General features: G+C 43.3%; 1 protein-coding gene and 2 long non-coding RNA genes across 7 annotated transcripts in view; 1 reads left to right on the top strand and 2 right to left on the bottom strand.

Moving 5' to 3' along the window:
* Positions 1-589, bottom strand: part of UBE2E1 (ubiquitin conjugating enzyme E2 E1) — a 45,481-nt gene extending 44,892 nt beyond the window's left edge. For 2 of the 5 annotated variants that reach the window (XM_064414444.1, XM_064414453.1), the window contains exons 1-2: positions 395-589; positions 224-260 (exon numbers count right to left, since the gene is read on the bottom strand). In XM_064414444.1, coding sequence (XP_064270514.1) covers positions 224-260; positions 395-574 — 217 coding nt within the window. In that variant the 5' untranslated portion in view covers positions 575-589. Of the gene's footprint in view, positions 1-223; positions 261-394 lie in introns of those variants that run through there. The other 3 variants (XM_064414466.1, XM_064414457.1, XM_064414488.1) reach the window with 3 other exon arrangements.
* Positions 590-618: 29 nt separating this feature from the next.
* Positions 619-11,720, top strand: LOC135297225 (uncharacterized). Its single transcript, XR_010359266.1, has 3 exons — positions 619-1,069; positions 2,161-7,664; positions 8,173-11,720. It is a non-coding gene; the product is annotated as an uncharacterized LOC135297225 (long non-coding RNA).
* On the bottom strand, positions 4,781-7,394 carry LOC135297226 (uncharacterized). Its single transcript, XR_010359269.1, has 4 exons — positions 7,317-7,394; positions 6,179-6,210; positions 5,405-5,545; positions 4,781-4,922 (listed from the first exon to the last, which is right to left on the bottom strand). It is a non-coding gene; the product is annotated as an uncharacterized LOC135297226 (long non-coding RNA).
* Positions 11,721-13,539: the final 1,819 nt, after the last annotated feature.

The following is a 13,539-nucleotide window of genomic DNA, read 5'->3' as shown; positions in this document are numbered from 1 at the left end:
GGGTGTCGGGGGGCAGAGGGACAGGCGCCCTCCCCGGCTCCGCTGCTGCTTCCGTGCGAGAGCCCCGCAGGGACGCGGTGGAAGCAGGTGGCTGGGAGAGGGGCAGCTCCCGGGGCTGCTTTTTTTAAGGCTCGGAGGGGGTATCAGGCTCGGCGCGGGGGTTTGCTTGCTGTCCTCCTATTCTCAGAACTGTTTCAACCCCAAAGCTTCTCCCCTGCCTCACCTGCTTTGTCCCTCCGGCGGCAGCAGCAACTTCTCACCTGTCTCAGTTTGAAAGCAATAAGGGGAAAAAAGAAAGGAAAAAAAAAAAAGAAAAAAAGGAGCCTAACCCAAAGCCCACTCGCCCCCACCAATCCAGGCAAAAGGAATCCCCGTCAGCTTTCCCGTCTCTCACCTGTTTCAGCCCTAAAGCAGCAGCTGTGTCCTCCCTTCCCTCCCCCGGCTCAGCCCTGAACCAGCAGCAGGAGCAGCCGCTTCCCACTCGCCCTCGCCCGGAGTTCAGGATTCCATTGTCCCCCACACTGCATTTGGTGACATCACTGACACACAAAGAAGGGGCACTTCGTGATGTCATCAACGCATGCTGGGAGAGAAAACAAAATTCTGGGCTTGGCAGCGACAGCGCTAACACACAGACGCACACAGATACACACACAGACCTTTCAATTTCCCAAAGGTAAAAGTGTTAGGGATATTTTTTTCCCCCCAGTCCCCTGATGGGGAGCCCGTCTGCGGAAAAAGGCGTGTTGTATTCGCTAGCGTGTTGTAATCGCGAGGCGATTTACTCATTTCTCCGAAACCTCTGCTGTCCATCTCTCGCTCCCTGTCCACCCAACGGAGAAAAGTGATTTGGCCGGAGCGACACACCGCCCCCGGCCCAGGCGGGCAGCCCCGGCTCTTCCTGGAGGTGCCGGACCCACTCGTGAAGGGACAATGGGGACCAGCATTCCCACCGACCCGGGGCACATTTGGCTCGCTGCCGCCAGTTTCCACAGCCTATCGAGGGATCACCTCTCGAGTTACTTGGTGTCTTCGGTGGCCGAAAATACACTGGACTGTCACCACCACGGTAATGGATCGGAGTTTGTATGTCACCCTTTCTCCCACGGGAGGACCTCGAGGTGATCCGCAGGCACACAGGACTGCTGGCTCCACAGGGCGCTGTTACGACACGACACCTGGGGAGTCCCGAGGGGTCAATTACGGAACCGAAGCCGCAGGAGCGGCGGGGGCCGGGGGGAGATCCCCGGGCTGGGCATCTCCGCTTGGCAGCGGCCGCGGGGGGGAGCGGGGGCAGCCCAGGCTGGCTCCTCCTGAGCCCGGGCTTCCCGTCTGACGCTGCCCGCTCCCGGGCTGCCAACATGGCCCCGGCGAAGGGCGCGGGTCCGGCGGGGAAGCCCTCCCCGTTCCCCGCGGCCGTGCCCAGGCGCTGCCTTCGGGCTCCCCTGGGACACCAGCGGTCACACCCGCCCGTGGGACCCTGGGGTGAAGCTGCCCCCCGGGAAGAGCCTGCCCCTTAGCTAGGGAGGATGCTTGAGTGGGGATGAAGCCCTTCAAGCTGGGGTCGGGTAGTGGGTGCCTGTGGCGTTTTTTGGGGTCAGCTATCAGCCAGGCTGCCTGGGGGTGCTGAGCCCTTCCTCCATGGGACAGCAGCTTCACACTTTGTGACTCAACACAAGGGTCTGCTCATGGCACTGACCTTTCGCCATTTATATCGTGTAATCTTTGAGCCAGAGGTACCTCTGGAGTGGGCATCCTTGCAGGGACAGTCGTTTCCTCTGTCACCCTCTCCTCTGTTTCTCTAGACTTCTGCATCTGCTTCTCTCTCCTTACCCTCTCTCTTTCTCTTCCTCACCCATTTTCTGCACACATCTCAGCAGCACCTCATTTCCCCTGGGCCAGTCCCTAATCTACCTACACTCCCCAAACTTGCTGCCTAGGCTCCTGTTTGAGACGTGGAGCGTGCTAGATATGTACACCCCAGTGACACTGTGCGTGTCACCCTGACAACAGAAGGAATTCCACTGCAGTGTCACGCTTAAATGGTCTTTGTGTGTGGGTTTTGATTTGGGGGCTTTTTTCCCTGCTAACCATGCTCTTCAGTCTTTATTACCTGTCGTACCATGTACTAGGCTTCAGTGAACTTTCTTCCAAAAACAGTTTGCTAGCAGAGACAACCTGTCCAGTTTGACCTATGGGAATGACACTTGGGAAGCTGTGGTCATCCTGCCTACTAAGAGCTGTAGAGCTGTGGCATCTCCACATGGCCATGAAGACATAATAAATGTAATGAAAACTGGCATTTAGATAAAGGTGGGTGATCTTCATGCCCCTCGTTGACCAAACAGGGTCAGAATTCAGCTCCTGAAAACTGTGATGAGCCCCTCTGCCATCATTTTCCTAATTGACCCAGGGGGCTGTGGAGGATGGGGCTGGCAGTATGGTGCTATGTGTCAGATGACCAATGCAAAAGATGTGAGGACACAGAGCAAAGTGACTAGGCTTAACAAATTTCACTGCTTATATGGAATAGCTCTTTAAAAACAGAATATCTTAATTTTCACCACAAGAAAAACCCCAAAACAACCAACCAAACAAAAAACCAAACCAAACAACAACAACAACAACAACAAAAAAACACCAAACAAAAAACCCCCAAAAAACCAAACAAAACCTCCCAAAAACTCCAGCCCTTTCCTGTTGTCACAGGAAACCTTCAGCGAAGTCAAGTGAGAAAACTGATACTATTGATGAAAGCCCTGCAGTTCTGTAATAAGGGACGAGGAAAATGTAAATATTGCTACAAAATCACACAGGCATTTGCTATTATATGTTAATAATCTTGGTGGGGGGTTATCTGTAGATTAACCTTTTCTGTAGCACACAATCCTTGGTAACCCTGTTCAAAGCAATAATATGATAACCAGCAGCAGCGGTTATTTACTTTGAAGCCTACCCAAAAAATGCTTTTGCTGAAAGCACCTACTAATGTCAGCGCTTGAGCAGCTGTTACAGTGGCAACTCCCATTTTATGACTCACCTCCTGGGTCAGGCTAGGATCAGCAATGGGCTGTTCTCCTGTGTTAGCCATGCCATACCCAGAGCACTGGACAGAGAGGGAGCCAAGAAGACAACTTCTGTGCCCAGAAATGTTTTTGCAGCTTGCCCTTCTTCCATGTTTGGCCTCTCAGCTCTGCACAGACATGGGAAAAAGGGAAGAGAGTGTAAGACATGATTCTTTTTCCACCAAATGGAAGAATTACCTCCCCTAATCAATCTCACTCCACCTTGGGAATTTTAACAAAATGCCACTGATGTGCTTCTATTTCTTTCCTGTAAAGTGTGTGCACTTTATTGGGTGAGCTTTCCTTCTTATCAGTGCTTCCTCTTCCTGTTTCCTTAGTTTTGTTTTTGTTTTATTTTCTTGGCTAAGTTGTGCAAAGGACTTGCAGAGGAAAACTGATCCAGATTATTAATTTTCCCTGTGCCCCAAGCTTTTTTAATCGATGGCACTAGTTCAGTGCAGCAACTGAATTGGATTAGTCACTTTTCCCTCTGGATTGAGTTTGGAGGAGGCTGAAAAGATAGATTGAGTTGCCTTTGGGGCTTTCAGCTTAATTCACAACAGAAAGTAGCCAGTTCAAATTGCTCTGAGTCTTTTGCTAAGGGAAGGTGACTCAGATTAGTCCTTTTGTACCATCTCACTTCCAAATACCATTTCAGCATTATTTCTAGCTGGTCTGTTTGGGTCTGAGCCAAAGCACCTTATATTTCCAGCAATTCCAGTGAGTTCTGCATCAGATCTTTTGTGGGGAGCAGAAAGAAATTATCATTTCTTTGGCTCTCCTAATGTCAGCTTGCTGGTAATGTCGTGCTTGCAAGTGACAGTGGCAAAGTGAGAAACATGCTGATACCTCACACAGTCCTGTGATGACACACTTTGTCCTTTCTGTGTGACCCTGTGATACAAAGTGAGGTGGCAAGAAGAAGTTACAATAAGATCAGGGCTTACGATACAACTATTTGAATAAAGCTAGACAGAAACTCTTCCAAAAGAGGAAGGAACTTCATTGAAATGAGACAAAACATAACAGAAAACACAAGTGGCTTATGTATGTGACATAAGATAGTGAATTTACCCATTGGTTTCCTGTTCACAACTATCTTGCCATAACTTAATAACGCTGTCCAACTTCCCTTGCTGTAATTTTCTCACACAATACAGCTCTTAGCCCTTAGAATTATATCTTTTTCAGTTCCTTAGTGAAGAATGAAAGGGTCCACAAGCAGAAAAAGACTTGTTTCCCCTCCTTTTATTCCAGTACAAAAGAGGACTTAGTTGTGAAGGAAAAGTTTAGGTCTCATTGTCAGACTCTTACTATTTACTACTTGGTTTTGGTTCTGTTTGAGGTTAGTCCTGGGACCTGAAGGCCTGTCTGGGAGACTCTCAGTGTGGACAGAAATACCTGAGATCTGTTACATGTTTTTGCCATGTTGAAGTCCTGGCTGAACCCCTATAGATGTAGAAACCAGCCAGCAATTAATTCCAAAAGCTGAAGCAGAGAAGTATAGCTGCCTATAACTATACATACCTTCTGCCTCTACTGTGCTCCTTTTGTGCATCTCCTGGTACACGGTCTGGTTCGTTTTGGTAATTGAAAAACTGGAGATGCTTAGATCAATTCAATTTCACAGCCTCATAAGAAGTTTCACAAGATATATTTCCAGGGGATTCTGCCTCACTTCCAGGTGATAAGATTGAGTCTTAGAATTGCTTTACCTTGAAGATACAATGATTCACTGCTTTCTCACTTTGCCCAATCTATAGCTATTACTTAGCAATCAAGACTGAGAGATATGTGGTGCTTCCCTTGTCTGTATTTCTGGCATTGACTCCATATTTCTGATCTTCATTTTCTATCCTGTAAAAAAAAGAGAATTATATTTATCTGGAATTAGACTAAAAGTATAAATAGAGGTGCACATTCAGACTTCACTCGTGGCCACTCGTTGGACTTTTTTACTTTTTTGTCACTTCTTTTTTTGTGCCTGATGGATTGATCTCCTTTTCTGCAGAATGCTGCCTCTCTGTGCTTCTAGTGGTCCCTGTGCCTCCTTTGGGCTTTGCAGTAGCTGGCACTGCTTTTCTTCATGGAATCACAAAATGGCTTAGTTGGAAGGCACCTTAAAGATCATCTAGTTCCAACTCCCCTGCCATGGGCAGGGACACCTTCCTCTAGACCCCATCTGGGTTCCCTGGATTGCTGTATTCCAGACTCTTTGACTTTTTCTGTTCTGGCAGTGCATGCTTCCCTAGTTCAGATGTTTTCCCTGTTTTGGCCTATTTTTCAGTTTACAGGAACTCTTACTTTATTGATCATCATCAGCTTTCCATTTTACATACCCCTTTTCCTTGGCAGCAGTACTCAGGTTCTGAAGAAAGATAGTGGAGGGATTATACTAGACTGAGCAGTAAATGGACTATCTCAAACAGTACTGCCACAGGAAAGATCCCAGGGTGATGGCACTCCTGTTGTCAAGTGCTCTGGAAGAGATGAAAGATGTGGGCCAACATGAACCAACAAATGGACTCCTGGAAGTGATCAGGGTCAAACTGCATTAAATACACTGCTTTTGCCTCTCTTCTCTGGCTAGCATGCAGGAAAGTAAAACTTGTCATTTAAACTTGTGTTTGCTTTTTATTTGTCACCACTAAGTGGCCAATGGCACTGTCCACTGCTGGAGCAAATCCATAGCTGACGTATGGTTAGGTTATGACATGCCTGTGCTGGGATAACAGCAGGGGTAGCCCAGTAAAAGCCAGTCTAAAAGACTGGTTTGCCAGCACAGAGTCCACCTCCTGGCACTGCATTTGGTAGGTACAACTGTATTGCCTGCACAGCTATCCAAGTGATCTTTTTCCAGTGTAAGTTTAACTTTGGAGTGCTTCTGTCTTGAAACAAAATAGTCAGATAGGAGAACTACTATAGATGGCTTATTAATAGTGTACGCTCACAGTTTATGACTCTGCCTTTGATTTTACCACTTTGATAAATTTTTCATTTTTTAAAATATATTTTTCATTTTTTTCATCTTATCAGTTTGATAAAATCAGATGAAAAAGGAGAGTATTTATCATATGGTCACCAGAATGTTAGATTGACCACAGAATACGTACCCTGGAAAATCACTCATTGTGGAGATGCAGATCTGCAATAAAACATAAAATGTCAATCAGTTGTACTGAATAAGCTATTTGAGGACTCAGTAATAAGTGGACAAAGTAATTTTCCTAACATTTGAGATAAAAGGGTTTCTTGCTTTGTAAATAATATTTTTATTTTAAATAAAAAGGACCTACCATTCTTTCTTCTTGCACCTTCAAATACTTCTTAGTGTCACAGTAAGTGTCTCTCTGGCTCAGATAGGTTAGTACATAAAATTCTGCTTTGCTTGCTCATGCACTGAATTGGTAATATTCTGGTTTATTCTTTCTATTAAAAATGAGAGATTTCCCATCTGCTACAATCCTGTGGATTTCTAAATCCATATGAGGAAAAAAATCTACATGTCCTAACTTCTTAGAAAATGTATTTAGTGAGGATTTCAATTGAGTCTTTCAACCTCTGGCTCCTCATCTAACAAAGGTTCTTCTCAACAGAGAAGGATCAGGAGAGGTGTTCAGGGCTCAGTAATTTCACTCTGTGGCTTGACTACAGTTCAAGACTTCAATGGTCTTCAACTGCAATTTTTCTCCCTAGGCCTTCTTATTATCAGAGCCTTCAAAAGGAAGCAATAGAATCACTCAGACTTTTACAGATCCCTGATGCTGCATTCTTGAGAAACCAGTGTATTGCAATTCTTTTCTTCTCTTTTTGTCTGACCAGTATATGAAAGCAAAGAATAGAACATGCATCTGATTGTTAACCAGTACTTATATTTAACACCTGAATCATATAGTTTTTAATCTTTATTGAGTGATTAAGAAGAAGAATACTTCATTTCCCATGTAAATAATTGAAACCAAAAGTGTAAGTTTTTTTAAAACTCCGGGTTTAGGGAGCCCTTCATTCCAAAATTTCTTAGAAGTTATTGTCTATTTTTTTTTCTTCCTGATATAGACCATGGTAACTCTTAGATTATGCCAAAGGTTACAGAAGTGTTCACAGCATGGACTAAAACTTCACACATAACACTATTTCATTATCCCTTCTGTCATTCATGTTCCTGAAAGTTCCACGTAGCATATTCAGCAATTGCTGACATGGAAGTATAAGCTTAGGAAACCTAAACGTTTCTGAGTACCTGTAAAATACCTTTTTTGTTGTTGTTAAATAACCTTGTGCTGTTTTGTTCTGTTCCCATAACACCATAAAAGGTGTATTTGAAATGTGGCTTCTTGCTAAGCTAAAGAACATCATGTCTATGATGTCATGTCAGCATTTATGGCCTGAAAGGCAGCTAGATATTTCAGACTTTATCCACACAGACATGTTTCACCATTCACATCAATGCAGCCATACAGATACAGTTAAACAAGAATAACCCTACCTGTGAACTGCTGTCCCACCATAAAAATGCTGTGTCCAGTTCAATTAATAGCCTTTCCAGAGCAATATAAGTCCAAATTGGAAAAAGGTTCACTTCTAGAGTGTTCACATGAGGTACTGTATAATTATATAACATTATATGTAATATAACAACCTCTTTGGTTGCACAGACATGCTTTAGAAAACTTTTTTCATGGTGTAATGAAGTTTATTTGCCAATCTCTTTGTTCAAAATTTCTGTTGGGTTAGAACTGGAGCAGAAGGAGCTTCCTTTAATGCTGTGTTTGCAACTCTTTTTCAAAGAATTTATTGTAGCTTTTCTACCCCTCTGACTTTGTCTTTTCTTTCCCTCTCCCAACAGCCTGAAGTACTGTCTTTCTCCGTATTTGTATGACCATGATTCTCTGATTGTTTCTTACCTTTTTCAATTTATTCTTCCTTTTTTCTTTATTTAACTCTCTGCAAGTGATTCCCTGAATTTTGGGTAGTATGTCCAGTCAGCCAGGTTTTTTCCTCCCATGGTCTCCAAGCACACAAAATGGTCAATAGCTCTTTTCCCCCATTCCTTCCCTAGAAAATGCCATTACACAAAGTCCTTCTCCGTGTTTCTTATTTCTTCTAGGCTTCCAGGCTGCTCCTTGAAGGGCCTTGCAGCTGTCCATGGAAGCAGCTTTCTCTGGATCGATCAGTAACACAGCAAATGCTCTACCAGACTCTCAGCTCCACAGAGCCCTGCAGTTTGAGAACCACCACCTCTTGCATCAGTTGATGTGATACAAATAGGAGCCCTCTGGACATGAACTTTTAATTCCTATACCATAATTGCGCTTTAGGCATTACCACAATATGACCAGGCATAATGACATAATTGCAGAATTTTAAATCCTGTTTCAAGGGATTTAACTCCTTTATTTTTTTTTAACCATACCCCAAGTCAATAGATATTTTCATAGAAATAAATCTATTGTTGTAAGATGTCTCCCAGCCCAAAGACATGTGTCTGGTAAGACTCCAGTGATCTGTAAGCTTAGAACAAAGCAGAAGAACATGCCTCCTATAGAGAATACAATGTTTAAGGTGTCAGTGAAACTGCACAGCTTTGTGGCACTTTGGGTGGCAATTGTACCACACCCTGAAAGGGTTTGTTTTCAAAACTGAGGTTGAGAAAAAATGTATAAAAGACACTGAACAACAGATGTCAAGAGTACTTCCTCTGCTAGGTACAGTCAGAAGGAGAGTTGCTCTTTGAAGATTTGCACATAAATTGTTGTGTCCTCAAAAATGAAATTTGCATTTCAGATCTCAGAATTTATGTATTGAAACTACAGGCAGTCTTTACAGCGTAGGCTGATATGAAAGGCATATTAATATGATTTTTTTAAAACAGCTAATAAGAAAACAGCGTATTACCATTTTTTCTAGGAATTTGCTGGCAAAAAACTTGGAGATTTTTTAAATAGCAGAGACAGGACTAACACCTTTCCAATTCCACTTCTAAATTCTGCCATTATTTTTGCTTTAAACCTCTGCTAATCTCAGATGATGCCCTTTTTTTTGTCCATGCCACAGAAAGACAACATTCAACCTACTAAATATACAGTGTCACACAGGACAAACAATGCAGTATGATCATCTGCAACCTGAGAAACTGTGGGTTTATTTAAAATGACAGTATTTCACCAGCTTGCCTTTTATTTAAGTTCATTGAGCCTCATGTACTGACTTATAAAGTCAACAATATTCTTTTCATTAGTTTAATCTGTTTCAAATCAAGCCATTGGATAGGAGCAGATTTTTAGAAGCAACTCCTTATTGGAAATGCTGCTGCTTTCTGCAACTCGAAGATTGCCATTGGGGCAATCCTTTAGTTGCCTTAACATCTGTGCTGTAGCCATGTGTTTTGGATGTGTTACACAGGTATTGGGGGTTTCTTTAGTTTACCTGCCTTGATATCCATTCAGTTATGTTCTTTCCACTTCTATGAAATATTATTTTCCTGTCTTCCAGTTTCTGTGCTATTGGCCCTTCCTCTGTGCTTATCAAAAAAAGCAAGAGAAGGGACAGTGTCACACTTGAATGATTTTTATAAGGTTGGGATATACTGTGGTTTCACAATAAGATAGCCTGGCCAATGGAGTTTGTATATAGAGATTTTTCAGTTTTGTTACAGCTATGGGATTAGGCAGCACAGTAAAGGAACAGAAGTCAAGAGAGGGATTCTGACTTTGCTTTGGCACAACTCTATTGAGTTCAGCAGGCTTACTCCAGATTTACACTGGAATAAAGGGAGCTCAGAGTGAAGCCCAATAGATCAGTTTACTGTGCTTTTGGAGGCATCAATTTACTCAGTCACTTGGAAAATCTTACTCCCTTACTGCAAAGATCTGGGACAATTCACATTTCTAATGTATTTGTAGGTCTACTCTGTGATGTGTAGATGTGTTTGCTTAGTAGAATTAGGAATCTGTTAAGCAAATTTCATATAGCAAGCCCTTCCCTCTCTTAAGGGCAAAGGAGAAAATAAGATGCACAGGGAATTTCCCACCCCTGTAGGAAGACAAAAAAAATAATGAGTGCTGCTGGCCTGTAACAGACCTGGATGTAGCCTTCTGCTTGCTTACAGAGCCCCCAGAAGAGAACACAGACACAGGTCTGAGTGCTCTTGTTCATGGGGAAAAGGATGCCAAGAGCCTGCTGTGAGGAGCCCTGTCCTGACTGATAGGATTTCTCCCACGCTCAACAGCAGCTTTTCTCCCCTTCATTGGATGGACAGCATTTTTATTTGTCTTTTAAATGGCTTAATATACTCCCATTTTTCTGTAACTGAACAGACTTAAGCAAACTTGGAGCTGTGGGCAAAAAGGCTGTTTGCTTTCTGTATCAGCGGCAGCTACATGAAGTAAGCTTATATATGTTGCTGTTTGGAGTTTTTCTGACAGATTCGGTTTTTTTTTTTTTTTTGGTCCTCCTCAAGGTGTGAATTGCCACTTGGCAAAAAAGTATCTGGACACTAGAATGTGTCATTTAGTGCCCTAAATGTTTATGTCCAAACCCCTGCCACCGATGACACAACATGCTGCAAGAACAAAAGTCTGTTGGCTGGAGTCTGAACTGGTTTCCTAATTCACACCTGTGCATTGGCAGGCAAGCAGCCATCAATCACAGACTCTTGCATATCCTGGGTATGCTGTTATGGGCAGGGCTGGAAACATTTCTGAGTGCTGATGGGAGGGATTGGGTAAAAAAAAAAACAATAGAAGAAAAATAAGAAAGCAAAGGTAATAGATTTATAGGAAACAGGGCTGTGAAGGATATCAGGAGGCTGAATTGACAATGCTGGTCTCATTCCTGACAGAAGAGATTAAAAATGATCTCTTTGAAATGCATTATGGCCACAGAGCCACAGATAAAATTTGTTAGAAAAAAATTACTCTCTACATCTGCTAAATCTTAAAGCACCTTCCCAGAGTGGTAGACAGGATTTTGAGTTGCTGTACAAAAGTTGCTATATCTTGTTTTATTTGAGTATGTATAAAATATCTGTATAAAATATTTATCTACAGGATGGAAGAGTATAGGTGTGTATGATTTTTGTAACACTGACAAGAAATGGAATTTTCCTAGACTGAGGCTTGTGCAACATGATTGAAATTGGGCTCATAACCAGCTTGTACATCTTTCCGGTTTTTGGATGGATTTTGTGTTTAAGAAGTAGAAGTAAATAAAAGCAGATAAAAAAAATGTGACTACTATGCAGCTAAATCATCTTTGGGAAGGTATCAAGGCCAGGTCTCCTCATTAGTTTCTTTCTTCATTAGTACTGGAAGAACAAAGAACAGCATTTACTCTATATTCTAAAGATTAATTGAAGTGGGGGATGGAGCAGTGAAATTGAATTAGTAAATTATTAACCAATTTCTAAGTAATAAGAAATAATCTATTACAGAGGCTATCCCTCCATCTAGAGATTTGTCTTGAGCATTTGTCTTTGGGAGAGATGAAAGGAATAAAGGGATACAGACTAGAGACAATCCATCAAGTCAACTATTGGAACATGAATAATGAAGACCTTTGAACTTGGCAAATCTTCCAGATCTCTCTCCCTTAACTGTGACTTACAGATTGTTTCAGGGTTGCTGCTTAATCTAATAGTCTCTTTTTAATTTTGCCTCCTCCCCATCTGACCTCCCGTTATTAAAAATGTTCCTGTTATAATCTCATCATCTGACAGCCAAAGCAACAGTTAAGGCCCAAATCTGGCAGTGTGTCAGCTCAGGAACTCCCTCCAGCCTGCAAATACAACTCCACCCACTCACATTTTCAGAAGAGGAGCCTGGTGCCAAGGCAGTGCTGGCAAGGTGGTGGCTGGGGAAGTGGAGGTTCTGGCTTCTTCGACTTCAGAAGCTGCCTATGAACAACCGCCTTCTTTCTTCCTTTTTGAGTCAAACCTCACTTTGATGGCTGGAAGGTTTCCTCATTGCCTGTTTCTAAGATTAAAACTCTGATTTACTTTTAGAAACCAAAATAAGTAACATTAGTGTCCAACTGAAACCAGCAAACTCGCCTTGTGTAAAGTTCTGACTAAGAGGAAGGGTCTGGCTCTCACTAAGAATAATTCTCATTAGCCTTGTGGTTTAAAGGTGTTTTGAAGCAGCTCATGGGGGTGAGAATTTAATCTGTCCATCCCTCCTGGCTTCTGGCATATGGGATGTGCTTCCAGCATGTGTGAAAGTATTGGGAAGGAGGAGGGGAAAAGGCATATGGGGAACTCACAAGCTTCTTCACCCATCCCAGCTGCCCAGTGGAGGTTATGGCTGTTCTAAATCCACCTGGTCTCCTGGTCTGGGAAGGGCTAAAGCCTTTATACCAGGTGTAAAGCTCTGTTCCTCTGTGCCTGTATGGTGGTCTCCTTCTGCCCTTCCTCATAGCAGCTCACAGCTGCAGCCCACAATGCAGGCACAGTCTCTGCCCAGAAGTACAGATGTGTTTTGTCCCAAGGTCTAACTGTGCTCCTCAGTTTATGGGGCCCTATGAATGGCCTTGATGGATTTTAGAGATGGGAGTGGGGAGGCCAGAAGTTGGATTTTTTGGAAAACATCTACCCAGTGGTACCTGAGCCGTGCCAGATTTCCCTGGCTGGGCTGCAAACATGCAAACGCACACTGCTGTCTCTCAGACTTTTGCTTAGGCTTTCGTGCAAGCCCACAAATGAAGTACTGCATTCTTTACTCCCACCTCCAGTGTTAAATGAATAGCTGCTTGACTCCTTGTACTTTATGCAGATTTTTAATGAATCACTTCAGTTCCAGGGGTGAACCTCTCTCCCCAGCCTACTTCCCTGTGTGCCAACACCTCTTTGTCCTCCTCACCCTAGTCCAATGGCTTAGAGCATCTTCCATTGATTTCCAGGGCCTGCCAGGAGTGGGAAGTTGCAAAGGGATACAGGTGAAATTGTCCTGTGGTTCATTTCCACCTCAAATGGTGTTCTTCTTGTTCCCTATTAGCCTACAGCTCTCAGCTCATACTGAAGAGGGGCCCGAATCCAAATTCTCCCTTATTACCCCACCTCCTAATGATTGTTGGCTCTGGTTTGTAAACAAGAGAACAGCTACACACCTCAAGTATCTGATTCAATGTTTCTTCAGAATATGTCCTACCTCTGAAAAAGTGAGAGGAAGCTTTTGTACTTGTTCTCTTCAGTTTCACCATGTAATTGGGCCCTAAACCACATCAGACCCAAGTGATTGCCTGTTGTCTGGCAACACTGACTGGTGATGATTTCTCAGCACAGCTTTCGCTTGGAAAACTTAATTCCTTCTTAAAATGCTCTCACCATACTCTGTGTGAAGACGAGCTTCAGCAGTATCCACTGCTGCATCCATATGCACTTCTGGATCTGGCTCTCCCATCCCTCACTCCTCATGCAAAGTTCTGCTCTTTTTCCTGCTGTACAGAGACACACTGCATCTAGAATGTGTAGATGGGGAGA

The sequence above is a fragment of the Passer domesticus genome, chromosome 1 (assembly GCF_036417665.1).
Source record: "Passer domesticus isolate bPasDom1 chromosome 1, bPasDom1.hap1, whole genome shotgun sequence".
NCBI lineage: Eukaryota > Metazoa > Chordata > Aves > Passeriformes > Passeridae > Passer > Passer domesticus.
Note: the sequence above shows the minus strand (reverse complement) of the source record. Positions and strands in the feature narration are given on the sequence as shown.